The sequence below is a fragment of the Electrophorus electricus genome, chromosome 14 (genome assembly GCF_041902795.1).
Source record: "Electrophorus electricus isolate QZ-2024a chromosome 14, ASM4190279v1, whole genome shotgun sequence".
Lineage (NCBI taxonomy): Eukaryota > Metazoa > Chordata > Actinopteri > Gymnotiformes > Gymnotidae > Electrophorus > Electrophorus electricus.
The window spans coordinates 942,967-956,698 of record NC_137510.1 but is presented as its reverse complement, the minus strand read 5'-3'; the positions used below and the strand labels follow the sequence as shown (position 1 = coordinate 956,698).

General features: G+C 49.8%; 1 protein-coding gene across 4 annotated transcripts in view; it reads left to right on the top strand.

Annotated features, from left to right (window-relative positions):
• Positions 1 to 501: 501 nt before the first annotated feature.
• arhgap21a (Rho GTPase activating protein 21a) overlaps positions 502 to 13,732 on the top strand; it is a 59,674-nt gene continuing 46,443 nt past the window's right edge. The window contains exons 1-2 of one of the 4 annotated variants that reach the window (XM_027028869.3): positions 502 to 954; positions 1,674 to 1,909. In XM_027028869.3, the coding sequence (XP_026884670.3) occupies positions 1,838 to 1,909 (72 nt within the window). In that variant the 5' untranslated portion in view covers positions 502 to 954; positions 1,674 to 1,837. Of the gene's footprint in view, positions 955 to 1,673; positions 1,910 to 9,299; positions 9,496 to 13,732 lie in introns of those variants that run through there. The other 3 variants (XM_081696913.1, XM_081696912.1, XM_035531232.2) reach the window with 3 other exon arrangements.

Sequence of the window (13,732 nt, the reverse complement as noted above, 5' to 3'; positions counted from 1 at the left end):
CAGTCCAAAGCACAAGGCAATTTCCAAGCCCTCTAAAAGTTACAAACAGGTGCACCTGAGCAGAGGAAACGCAGAGATGTGCAGTGCACCCGGAGCCCACAGACTCACCCCCGCGGGGCAGCGGGTGTAATATGCACGGTCATTCCTTTCGGGAAATCTGGAGCTCATGCAGGCATTTCAGGGCTCGACGAGCACGGGACAAGGAATTTCTGTTCTGTTACTGCTGGGGCATCGTTGGCAGCTGTTACCCAAGTTAGGACTGTGTAAAAGATTTGTTTAGTCGCAAATATATTGCGTGGTGACGTGCTGCCAAGACCTGCAACGCCTTAGCACACCTTCAGGGTAATTAAAGTGACTCAGCGTTTCAGAAAGAATGACAGATCTCTGTGGCTTCTCAAGTAATATGTTTAACAAACTGAACACACACAAACAAATCGCGCGTGCCCGCGCACACGCACGCACGCACGCGCGCGAGAATACCCCACTACGCGTAATAGAACAAATTGACATACCAAACCTATGTAAGAATGAACCCGGTTGGTTGAAAATAAACCAGGAATACAAAGCTGATTGCTATTGGATGTAACTCCCGCGGGACGGGCGCGCGGGCGGCGTGGCGTCTCCGCGCTCACGGGCTCCTTAGTCCTCCACCGGCGCGCGGCCGAGTGCAAGCAGAAACGCTTTTCCCCTGGAAAACGAGCCGCAGGCACGTCGGTTTAAATGCAGTCTTTATTCTCTTCATGCGCGCTTTAGGCTGCAGTAGCCTAATATGAAGTGTAATAATAACGGGCAGCCTGCCTCACTGGACGCGGAGTCGGCGGACACGGCGCGCGTTTAAAGACTCCGCGTTACACTTTAACGGGAATCAAACGCGCCGCATCTGCGTGTACGTGTCGCCGCTCAAACCGAAACGATGAACTTTGCGGCGGGCGCAGTTTGTGCTGCTCGTAACAGGTAGGTGCAAACACTCCGGTCCTGCTCTAATACAAGTGTTCGAGCCATGTGCGGAGAGTCGGCTGCCCTCAACGTTATGTTATGTTTTGTTATCTTATCTGATCTGATCTGATCTGATCTGATGTGTGATAAACGGGCGCCTACATTATCGATGCATGAAGCCTTTGGGCTCCGGTGACGCGACAGCGATCATGTAAACTGGCTGCCAGGGCGTTTTATCTTCTACATTACCGAGCGCTTAGAAACGCCGTTTATGAATACGAGCACGTTCGTCGAGTTGTTCGGGTTAGACGAATGGAAAGGAGCGGGCAGCCCGTCCATCAGACCAGGAGGGCTCTGGTACGACGCGTCCGCTGCGCTACACGGCGTCCCGGTTACTGCGCGCCGCTGTGCTTGTGAGGAGCCCCGGGAGATGGAGACCTGTGTCGGCGTAGCGGGGTTGATGATGGCGGTGTTCAATCCCGCATTTGTCGCAGCTGTTTTCGTCTCCTTTTCCCGAGTGCCGTGCCGTGTTTGCACTGAGTCATTTTAACAAACTTTTCAATAAGTAAAGCCTGCCTTCATTCCGGGGAGGTGCCAGTTCTTCTGCCCGGGACCAGTGCAGATTGTCTGTCTATCACGGCACAGGGGCGACTCGGCGCTCGTGGCTGAAAGACGTCCACTGTGCTCGCTGTCCTTTCCGTAACTTTCATTTTTTTATCCTTTTCCGTTCGTCACAGGGTTGCAAGGTCAAGCCACGTGAGAAGAGCGGACGGTGTGGATTAAGTTCAGTCCACGTTTCCCCCGACGGAAGTCCCGCTTGTTCTCAGAACTCCTGCCTCTTCCCTCGACTCCTCAATGTGGGCTGCGGAGGACCTTTGCCTTTCTGGTTTGAAATGAAATAATGGCGACACGCTGGGCTGGATCTCCGCCCCGAGGTGACGGGGGAAATGCCACCGCGTCGTCGGTGTGGCAGGTAACGCTTTCCGACCCGCGAGAAGCGAACGTGAGAACGAATCAGACGCACGACTGCACGGTCGCCTGCCGCGCGACGTCAGCTCGGGGCACAAGTGCTTTCTCCTTGAGCTAATGGGGAGGCTGTGCGCTTTCCACACAGTTTCTCATGCGCTCTCCGCAAAGCTCGGATCATTACACCTGTTTTAAAATTATGCTGGTATATTTTGATAGACCATGAACAGTGAGTAACTTAAATCTGGTTATCAAGGTTCTCCTTTGTGTCCCTGGCATGAGAAGGAGGATCTCCTGACACTCAAATGGTGAGATTCACTAGTGCAGCAGTATGCCCTGAGCATCCTTAATCACGCTAGGAACAGAAGACGTATGATTTTTTAGATTTCTGCAACAAGCTTGCCTTGTAAGTAGCAGGCAGCAAAAAACTGCTGTATTGCAAAAACGAAGGCTCTTATTGGTCAGTCCAGTGTTTGGCATCACTGTGCAGCGAGGTTAATGTGTTTAGGTGTTGTAAAGGATTTGTTTTAATGCTCGCGTTTAATCCCAGAGACGGGATTGCAGCGTTTGGTGCTGTGGAGAATATTAGCTCAGCGTCTCCTGGTGTGCATGTGTGCCCTGTCTCTATGGATCACATCACATGATGGTATGAATGGAATGTGTGTGATATTGACTGCCTAAGTCCTGCCTCCTAATGGCCTGTAAACACTCTCCTACATCTATGTGAAGCACTTTGTTGTGTGTGTGTGTGTGTGTGCGTGCGAGAGAGAGAGAGAGTGTTTGTTGGTCTTCAAGGGCTAGGTCTGACTGAGTTCATTTCTACTCTTAGATATATATATATATTTTATTTAGTTTGGATAAGCAGTGTGCTCAGATTAGATTCAGAAATGGTGATTCCGCCATGTGGATGTGTGTCTGCGCGCCTGTGTGTTTGTGGGATTGTGTGTGTGGACTTGCGCGTATGTGATTTTCTTATGTTTAATATTTTGGCATCAGAACGAGGGACAGGGTTAGTGGACATTAAGGACTTGCCCCGGTTCTACCATGTCCTGTCTGATGCGCTCAGGACACTGTCTGGTCCGTCTAGAGTATTACGGTCCTGAGATTTTGCAGGGGTGCTCAGGGTTCCGTTTAAAGATGTTACGCAGTTGGACTGGGCTCCAGATAGTCACCTGCCGTCTCTAATGGAATGACTAAAGCATATGTAGTGTGTGGAGTGTGACGGTGGTTGTTACTGTAAACAGCCCCATCTTCGTGGTGACTCTGATTTAGCTGGTGCTGCAGCTGACACCATCGGCGGGTCTGTCCCCAGGCTCAGCCTCCTGCGTCTGGTCCCTTTAAAGTGATTGAAACCAGGCCGGTCTGGCTCTCGCTCCACCGCAGAAAGGCCTGAGATTCATCATCTCCATTCAGGCGCTGAAGGAATTAATCGACAGCTGTGGCGTCTTGCCGAGGAATGCCTAGCCTGGGTGTTCAGAGTAATTCTGTCCCAGACGTGGCGTAGGTCACTGGGTGGGCACGGAATTGGCTCAGGGCATGTTTTGGGCGTGATTGTGCTTCCAGGGTCACCTCTGGTCATGCCCTCCACTGTGGTTTAGGGAAGTTAAACTGTGACTTTTATTCCAAAGTCTAACCCGACTTGCTTATTTTACAGCCTTATTCTCGATTTACAGTCTGTCTTTAACTTGCTGTTTAATCCAGATTAATTATAATCCTTTATATGCTGTGTTTTTAGCATTGCTACCTGACTGCCATCATCTCAGTGATGTCACTGCATGGATCTGAGTTCCTCCAATCGGCTTCCAGAGCCATGATGGCTTTGGGGGTGGGGTGGGGCTTTCTGGCCCCTCCCACCCTCTGGGATGTGGCGCTCCACCCCTGCTGCACAGAGGGCGGAGGCTGAGTGTTTGTGTGTGACTGTCGGGGAGGCCACTGTGGTTAGGGCGGTGAAGTCCCCATGGATTAAGACCCCCCCATGCTCCGCTGCACTGCTCTGCTCATAATGGCATGGTTTTGGGGTTGCCCCTCCCCTTCTCCACCCCGCAGTCCACAGTGGCTTTGGATGGTAATTAGAGAGCAGCTGGTCCTGGTCACTTCGAGCCCCTCCCCACCTGACATGCCCACCCTTCATCAGCCATCTGAGGTACCTTTTCTGGACTCTGGTCTGTGTCTCGATTAAGGATGAAAATGATTCCCGTAGTGATCTAAGCTCTTCTGAAGCCATTTGTGCCTGCTTTGCCCAACAGGAGTGTTTCCATATGCAGGTTCGTGAGCTGTGAACTGGCAACGATTTCCCTTAATTTCACTGCACCCCTTAAATGAGCCCACTGCTGAGAGTCGCATGGATTAGACCATTTCATTTTTGTGGGGAGGTTTTCTTTTCTTTCTGCTCTGTTCCACTAGCACGCCTGCTCCTTTTGTTGCTGGTATTCCCTTCACATGGACCGATCTCATCAGATCAAGGTTTTTATTTATATTTGTATTATTTGGAGAGTGAGAGCCTGACTCAGAGAGCGCTGCACTGTAGCTTGGGATGGATGTGTTCCTGTTCCCCCCTCTGTGGCTATAGTCCCTCCCTCAGCTGCAAATTAGGGTTGTTGTTTTTTTCCAGACATCCTCTGTGCCGACACAGTTTTGATGCCATTATATTTAACTCATGGCAAAGTGGGAAAACCTCACCGTCCTTTCCCACCTGCTCATGCGGTGCTTGGCACCATTTCCTGTCCAGTCCTTCGTTACTCAGTTTGGTCGCTATTTATCCAATTTTGTCCAGTCTGTTTGTCCAGTGCTCACCTGTCCACCTACTTCTATTTGATGGAATGTCAAATCTTGACATGCGTCCATGCAGCGCTGAGCTTCAGATGAGATGTTGGTGTGAATTCAGCACCAGTTCTTTCCCTGTGAGCCCTTTCCAGCAAAACCGCTCGGGTTCCGTTCAGGCGTCTTCGAACCTTGGTGCTATTCAGACAACCGGGCCACGTTTGTACCAGTTTGTACTGGATCTAAGGATCCATCAGAGGTGTGTTGCACAACAGAAGTAAACAGAGCTAACAGCGTAGTGGAGTGCAGCGGTCAGCTGCTAGCATTTGTGTTCTTGTTACAGATGTTTGTTTATATCCACAAAGCAAGCATGGATCAACTCTTGGTGACAAATAAATTCTATTAGACAATTGTTACAAATTATAAACAGTGTTAATTAATATAACACTCATGGAAATAGTATAGGCTAATGGATAATGCAATCCACCTGCCGTCATGGTTCGCACTGAAAAACTTTCTGTTCTTTCGCTCCAGCTGGGAACAAACTTTTCGGGTTCCTGGATCTATTTATTTTTGGTGGAATTGTGCCAAACTCTTCAGAATGAGTCTGGCGCTTTACTGACGAATTTGAACGGAACCCATACCACGTTGGTGGAAAGGGCTGTGTGAGGCCTCAGTTCATGGACTGGTCTGGGATGGAGACTCCCAGGACATCAGCAGGAGAGATGCTGTTTTATTTGTCTGATGGAGGTAATCTTCACAAAGTCTTTAATGTAGATTTCAATCCTCCATTTCCACAGAGAGACTCTCTTCAGAGTTGAGAGCACCCTGGTGATGTAGCAGTGGTGATGTTACATTACAGTGTAAACAGTGTGTTCTGGTTTGACCCCTGTATTTGGGGAAATGAGTGCTACATGCCAGTGTCTGGGCTGATAGTGACCCGGCGTAACCCCTGGCCCTCCTCCGTCCTAGCCAGGCTGCCGCTGTCCTGTTTTACAGGATCTCTACACCCTCCAAGATTGCCACCATTTCTGAGCTATCTTGGTTCATGGCTTCCAGACACATTCATTATGTGTTAGCCATATTCTACTATTAGGGTGAAGTGTCCGGTCCAGGTCCAGGCATCTCAGTTCACTTTTCTCAGCTTGCCTGTGTGTGTGTGTGTGTGTGTGTGTGTGCACGTGGCTGGTTTTCAGTCTTCTGCCTTCTGTCACTACACAGGGGAAACTGGGGAGTCCCTGCCATTCCGGCATTACCTAGCAACAGTTGTCGAGCAACAGTGCAGTGACGCATTCTCCATCACACACACACACCGCAGGTCTGCTTAAGTTTACTTTCCTTATGGGATGGTGGTTTGTGTGTGTGTATTTTTGTCTGCATGTGTGTGTCTGTTTGTGAATGTACGTGTACTCTAGTGTGTGTGTGTGTGTGTGTGTGTGGTGCATGTCTGCCAGGGATCTAAAAAATGTTTCTCTTTCTTTCCCGGCACTGTGTTGATATGGTACCAAAAAGGGTGTGTGTGTGTGTGTGTGTGTGTGTGTGTGTGTGTGTGTGTGTGTGTGTGCTCATGTGAGCTCATGTGAGCTCACACGTGCTAATGCGTGTTGGTGTGTATGTGTTGAGGGACCAGCCATCAGTAAGCAGAGAGAGTAACTGATGGAAAACAAGGCAGATCTTTTCTGATGTTTGGTATAATCCTGACTGACTCGTGGCTTCTTCTGCCTCAACACCTCAGTGCTCCTGTTCTTTTCAGAGAGAGCCTGTCTCCTCAGGGGTGGTGTGTTAGTGTTTGGTATGTCTCATGGTGGCGGATGGTGTTTTGTGGTGTCTGATGGCCTGTGGTAATGTCAGATGGCATGTGGTAGTGTTTTTTGGTGACTTACGGTGTCTGATGGTGTGTATTAGTGCCTGGGGGTGTTTCGTGGTGTTTGTGTGTGGTGGTGTGCTGTGCTATCTGAGAGTGTGTTGGTGTTTGGTGTACATTACACACACTCACCAAGGGATCTCCCCCATACTTCATATATACTTTGTATATACACCTTATATACACACACCACAGTGTGATGGATGCATAAACACCTGCCACATGTGTGCTCTGTGAGGTGTTTAGCTGTAGAGTTTGTGATGGGTAGTTTGGAGAGGTTTGTGGACATAGATTGCATGGTGATCTGGACTGGGACAGTACATTTCCTGTTTCCGCCCATTTTATCTCCTTAGAGATTCCTAATCCCTAAGTGCTTGTTTTTTTTTTTTTACTCCTCACACATGTGTAAGCAACTCGTACTGAGACTGAATCCTGTTAGAATTCCAAGTTCCGAGTTCAGTCCGGCATCGCCCCAAGGCAGCTTTGCCTGATTCCCAGCAGTGGTTTTAGCTTCACTGGGCTTGTTTTTCCTCTCATCTCCGCTGCTTGGCGAGGTAACTGTAGGCCGCGTGCCTGTGTGTTATCGGCATTCTCTGGTATTCGGTGTAGGCGTTTGGAGGCTCGGCAGGAAATTGAGCTGTTTCCTGTTGCTGTGGGCCCTTTTGCTGGGCGGCGCGCTTTTTAATGAATTAACCTGCTTGGTGAATGGATGATGGCAAGGATGATTGACACGCCGCCTCCCTCGCATGCGTGGTCAGGGGCTTTGACATTAGCCTAATTATAACGGGATACCAAAAAGATGTAGCGTTTCAAATCTTGAGGCTGAAATCAAGTCTAATTTTGGATTAAGTTTGGATCAGTTCTCCATTGAAAATATTTTTAGTTTACTGAATCAAAATCTGTGCAGGTGCTGTAATTGACTCGGTATGCAGGCGTCACATGACCTGAGCTTAATCCTGGAGAGGTATGTCCGAGGGAGGGATTGTTCTCGCACACAACTACAACCAAAACACTTAAACACTTGTCCTGTTGGTGTGTGTGTGTGTGTGTGTGTGTGTGTGTGTGTGTGTGTGTGTGTGTGTGTGTGTGTGCGTGTGCGCGTGACATCAGATTTGTTCTACAGCATTGATTCTGTTAGATTGGAGAGGTGTAGGGGCTTTGTGAACTACTGAGAGTTGGACTGTACCATTCTGTGCCAGGTTGAGGAAGACAGATAACCGTAATTTGATCACACAAATAGTTAGATTTTGTTCCCCTTCAAATTGACATTAGGAATGTTTGTTTTTGTATGTGTGGCTTGTTTCCCAGATGTTTTAGGGCTAGGACACCAGAGGAAAGTATTTCCATGGATTAAGTGTTGTGTGTCTTTCAGACCTTGTAATGTTATCCACCATCAATCTGACACGTCAGGTTTTTATTTCATTGATACCAAAGTGATGCAGTGACGTGTCGGAGCCAAGAGGCAGTGCTGTGTCAGGGGCAGTTTTGGAGGTTTATTTGGGAGATTCAAGTTTCATCTGACCAAAAAGTCTTAGTAGCTTTTGATTAACTCTGCAAAAGTCCTGCCGTGTGTGTGGGGGGGTGACCCTGACCCTTCTGTACTTAATCACATCTGGACCTCATCCTCAGTCTGTATTCCGTCTCTCTGATGAATTCCTACACTCTTCCCAGTGCCAAAATAACTCGTACACATGCAGCTCTCCATAGCATCTCTCCTGCGTGTGTGGGTGCGTGTGTGGGTGCGCGTCCTTGCGCGCAGGGCAGTGTCCTGGCAGGCTCCTCACTGGCCTGGTAACCATGGTGAGGAGCGTGTCCACAGTGTCTTTTGTGGCTCTGATGGGGCTCTCTGGACATCCTGCCCTGGGCGTCTGATCTTGGTCTTCCTCAGCATCTTTCACAGTTGGTATGTGAGACCTGTATCGTTATGTCTCTGTTGTTCTGGCACATGTACTTTTCCTTTGCCAATAGTGTGAAATCAGGTCAGTTGACAAACACTTACACACACACACACACACACACCCTGCTGTCTGTTACATAACACTTGAGTGCTGCACTAACTGTGCTGTCTCACACACTCCAAAGCTGCAGAGGGGTTTGTGGACACATGAATGTACAGTGTACACTCTTTACTTAATAGCCTTATAAAAGGCCATAAAATAAGCTATTTATGAGGCAGACCTGAGCAGCTGTATGTGGGTGAGGGGCTGCATGAGTGAAGGGTCCAGGCTGGGAAGAAGCTGTTGGAGCTACACGCGCGCACACACACACACACACACACACGTGCGCGCACACACTCTCACACTCATGCACACACACACACACACACACACACACACACACACACAGAGCTTACACACACTCTCTCACACACACGCACACACACACACACACGTGTGCGCACACACACTTACTGGGTCGGTCCTCATCTGTGTTGTTTCTTTCTGTCGTCTCTGAGCGGTGAAGCAGCACGTGAGGACGTGGGAGTTTGGGGACAGGTTTGTCCTCTCAGCCAGTGAAGACTGCTGCAGCTTCTCTGCCCTCCACAGCAGCAAATGAGCGAGCGAGCGAGGGAGGGAGGAAGAGGGTGAGAAAGAGGGGGGGGAGATGGATATAGAGACCTGCTTAGTTGTCTGTCCTCCTGTGCAGGAGACGGTCGTTGCTCTTCGTCCAGGGCTCTGAGCTGCAGTCTTCCTCCTCCGTGTGGGACTCTGCCCTGGTGGGGTGGGGGGTTTTGTGTGTGTGTGTGTGTTGTCAAGCCAGAGTTAATGAACTGTGGGGGGGTGGATACTGTAGGCAGCTGGGGTGCCTGCCAGACACGCAGATGACAACACACACACACGCACACACACACACACACTCGCACGGGGCGATAGCTGCTGGACAGCGTGGCTGGTCTCGGGGTGCTGGACTGTATGATGAACCACAACTGGAGTCTGATCTGTGATGTGTACTGCGCCTTCAACAGCCAGGTGTGTGTGTGTGTGTGTGTGTGTGCGCGCGCGTGTGCATACACATGTTCCAGTGCACGTTTGAGTGAATTTGTGTGAAATATGTGTGGTTCTAAGTCAGTTAGTGTGGTCTGTCTCTCTCTCGTGTGTGTGTGTGTGTGTGTGTGTGTGTAAGTGTAAGGGAACCGAAAAGGTGGGAATGTGTTCGGATCAGCAGCAGTGTGTTAGACTGCAGGGCTTCTGTGGAGCTGACTGGTGTGACCCACTTACAGAATTGAGACGGCATTCGGGAAAACTCCGCATTGCATTAGTGGATGGTGTTGCGGTATGACCTGCGCTCCACAGTCTGGCAGTGCTGGTCTTTCCGTATCTGTGTATGAGTGTGTGGGAAATGCTTTCATGACATCTGAGGTATTTATAGCCCAGGAAAACACAGAGAAAAGGTAATACGACCCCTCTTGCTGCAGGTCAGCCTCCCTCCCTCTCTCTCCCTCCCTCTCTCTCCCTCCCTCTCTCTCTGTCTCTGTTTCCAGCTTGTGGGTTGCTTTTGTGTGTAACCTGGGAATCCACTTCATTTTCCTTCCTGCGTGTGTTTGTGAGGTCTTGGTTCACCTACACACATCTGCACTTGGAAACACTCATTAATTCCAGCTTGTGCATGCATGAGTGTGCTCACTGACCCTTCGATGGCTGTGTATCTGTACTTGTGTGCTGTCTGGGTTATGCGTGCGGTGGCCATCAGAGTTCTGTAAAAGACTGAAGCTTTTGTGCAGCCCTGAGATACCCTCGGACGAGAGAAGGGTGAGAAAAGAGGATAAGGGAGGGAGCGAGAGAACAAACTCTAGCACCAGCAGGACTCTCAAAACAGCCTGTTTCTCTGTGTGTGTGTGCACTCGCTACAGTACGACCTCATGAAATATTCACATGCCGCCACCTGGCCGGGAGCGGGCGCAGAACGGCGTCTGCCCCGCGGTGCCCCGCGGTGTCCCGCGCTGAGCAGGGCCAGGGAGAGGAGGGGTGGGTCATTGTGTTCTCACTCAAGCTGCTTCCACAGCTCCCGCCGTCTGTCTGAGTGAGACGATCAGGCCTGTGTGTGGCTCTCCCCATCCCAGAGGAGGAGTGGATTAATTATTCATAGTGACCCCGCAGTGCGGAGACCAATTACAGGGCTCTCCGGGTGCATCCGGCCACACCTGGGGGATTCTGATTGGCCCATCTGCTCATCAGAGTGTGTGTGGCTCTGGGTCTTTGTCTGGGGTGCTTTGGGTTACAGCTCAATCACATACACACGCATGCACACACTTCGCTATCCTGCACTGTGCTCAAACAACAATGGCAGAGAGTGAAAGTGTGTGGGGGGGGTTGGAGTTCTAGGACTGGACTGTTGGGCAGTCACTTGGAGGAACAGGAGTGAGTGTTGTGGTGGAGGTAGCAGTCTGTGTGTGTGTGGTGGGTGAGACACACAAACATCTGTCTGGTGTTTGAAACGTGATCTTTGATGACACAGTTCCATGCATCCGTGTACCGCTGTCCAGTTTACAGTGTGTGAAGTGAGGGAAAGAGAGAGAGAGAGAGACAGAGAGACAGAGACTTCCCTCTGTAGTGCTGATATCCAGAAAAGCTCTCTCTCTGTCTCCCCCTCCTCTTTATGTGGAGGAATTCCAAGCTGGTGACCTACACAATGGCCTCCATTTCCATATGAAAGGTCGGAGGGAACCGAGCGTGGAGCAGCACGGTCTGCAGCTCCACGCCGATCCATCTTACGCACACTTTACCCCGTGTGTGTGCGCGTACCTGTCTGTGTGTGTGTGCGCGTACCTGTCTGTGTGTGGCTCTCTGTGTGTGTGCGCGTACCTGTCTGTGTGCGGCTCTGTGTGTGTGCGCGTACCTGTCTGTGTGCGGCTCTGTGTGTGTGCGCGTACCTGTCTGTGTGCGGCTCTGTGTGTGTGTGTGCGCGTACCTGTCTGTGTGCGGCTCTGTGTGTGTGTGCCTGTGTGTGTGCGGCTCTGTGTGTGTGTGTGCGCGTACCTGTCTGTGTGCGGCTCTGTGTGTGTGTGTGCGGCTCTGTGTGTGTGTGCCTGTGTGTGTGTGGCTCTGTGTGTGTGTGTGTGTGCGTGTACCTGTCTGTGTGTGGCTCTGTGTGTGTGTGCCTGTCTGTGTGCGCTTACCTGTGGCTCTGTGTGTGTGCGCGTGTACCTGTCTGTGTGCGGCTCTGTGTGTGTGCGCGTACCTGTCTGTGTGCGGCTCTGTGTGTGTGCGCGTACCTGTCTGTGTGCGGCTCTGTGTGTGTGCGCGTACCTGTCTGTGTGCGGCTCTGTGTGTGTGTGTGCGCGTACCTGTCTGTGTGCGGCTCTGTGTGTGTGTGCCTGTGTGTGTGCGGCTCTGTGTGTGTGTGTGCGCGTACCTGTCTGTGTGCGGCTCTGTGTGTGTGTGTGCGGCTCTGTGTGTGTGTGCCTGTGTGTGTGTGGCTCTGTGTGTGTGTGTGTGTGCGTGTACCTGTCTGTGTGTGGCTCTGTGTGTGTGTGCCTGTCTGTGTGCGCTTACCTGTGGCTCTGTGTGTGTGCGCGTGTACCTGTCTGTGTGTGGCTCTGTGTGTGTATGCCTGTCTGTGTGCGCTTACCCGTGGCTCTGTGTGTGTGCGCGTGTACCTGTCTGTGTGTCTGTATGTGTGCGGGTGCTTATGAGTGTGTGTGAACACGACATCTGTGTCTACAGGAAAATACCATAATAGACAACGACATTACAGGGGTTTGTGGAGTTGTAGTCTTACAAAAGTGAATAACACGGCTACATTAGTTACTGTTAATGACCCTGACATGGTCCTGTCTAAGATGAATCAGTCACTGAAGTGTTTATAGTGTTTGTTAGATAATGTTAACGGTTGTTCAGAATCAAAGAAATTAAACTGATTGCACAACAAAGTGGACATGGGTGATGTACGACTTCACTGGAAGGACTCGATTATGTAATAATAGTTTTCTATGTTGTAGAGACTCTGGAATTCTAGCCGGGTGTGTGTGTGTGTGTGGCACAATGTTTGTGGTCAGTGTGTGGGTGGTGTGTGCGGTGTAGCAATCTGTGTGTGTGTGTGTGTGTGTGTGCGTGCTGGCTGCCCCATGCTGGTTGAACCCTGTGATGTCCGTCAGCCATTTGTGATTGATGATGGTCTCTGTTTATCTGTTTCAGGAGAGAAAGGGAAGTTCTGTGAGCTGAATACAGATTTGTTGATTTACAGTGCTGCAGCGCACACGCACGCGCACACACAAACACACACACACACACACACACACACACACAGTCTCCATTCTGTAATTGTAAAGAGTCTCAGCAGAGTGGATCTTTTGCAGATTCAGTGTTTAGCCCATCACGTTGGCATGTAGGAACTGATTGGATCCTTTGCTCCTGCGATGTGTCAGGTTTGGTCCCACTGGCTTTTCCTGGCCAGATCAGTGTCTGTCCTCCCCAAGCACAGACGTGAGTGAGCTGTTCGTAAGTGAACGTGTAGTGAAGCTATTCCTTCCCTGTGCTATTCCTTAACCTAAATGTTTTTCTGTTTCTTCCTCTGTGTTTAGTTATTGTCTGTTATCTCTGTAAATATAATTCTAATTAAAGCTGATTAATGCCAGTTAATCTAAGTCTGAACACTTTTTGGGGAAATTCACTTAAAAAGCTTAGTAATTCATGTCCACCCAATCAGGACAAAGAAGTCTACTTACCTGTCAATTATGTTGTGTGCACAGCTGTGCTAGAAATTACTACTATAATGAGTTTTTAAAATAGCCACCCTTTGGTGGAACTTAAAGTCGCTGAGTGTGCCTTTAATATGATGTCGCATAGCAGGAAAAATCTGAATCTTATTTTTTTCTCCCTTTCATCCAGAAATTAAATTTTCCTACCTCAAAATTGTATGTGATAATAGAACATTGCTTCAGTGGATACATATGGATAGCAGGTCTACTTTAGAGTCAGTGGCAATGGTGTGTGTGTGTGTGTGTGTGTGTCCATCCTCAGATATTCTGTCCTCAGTCACCCAGGGTTTGAGCCCTATTTATTTCTCCTTATTCTCCCTCTCTCTGCTCCTTCAACTAGCTTTCATTTCTTTCTGAGAAGCAGATATGTAAAGAGAGCGATGGAGAGAGGGAGAGAGGAGCACGAGGGAGAGAGGAGCGTGATGGAGAGAGGGAGAGAGGAGCGCGATGGAGAGAGGGAGAGTAAAGAGAAGCAGAGGACTGCAGTGTGTTCCCTCAGTACATGGAAA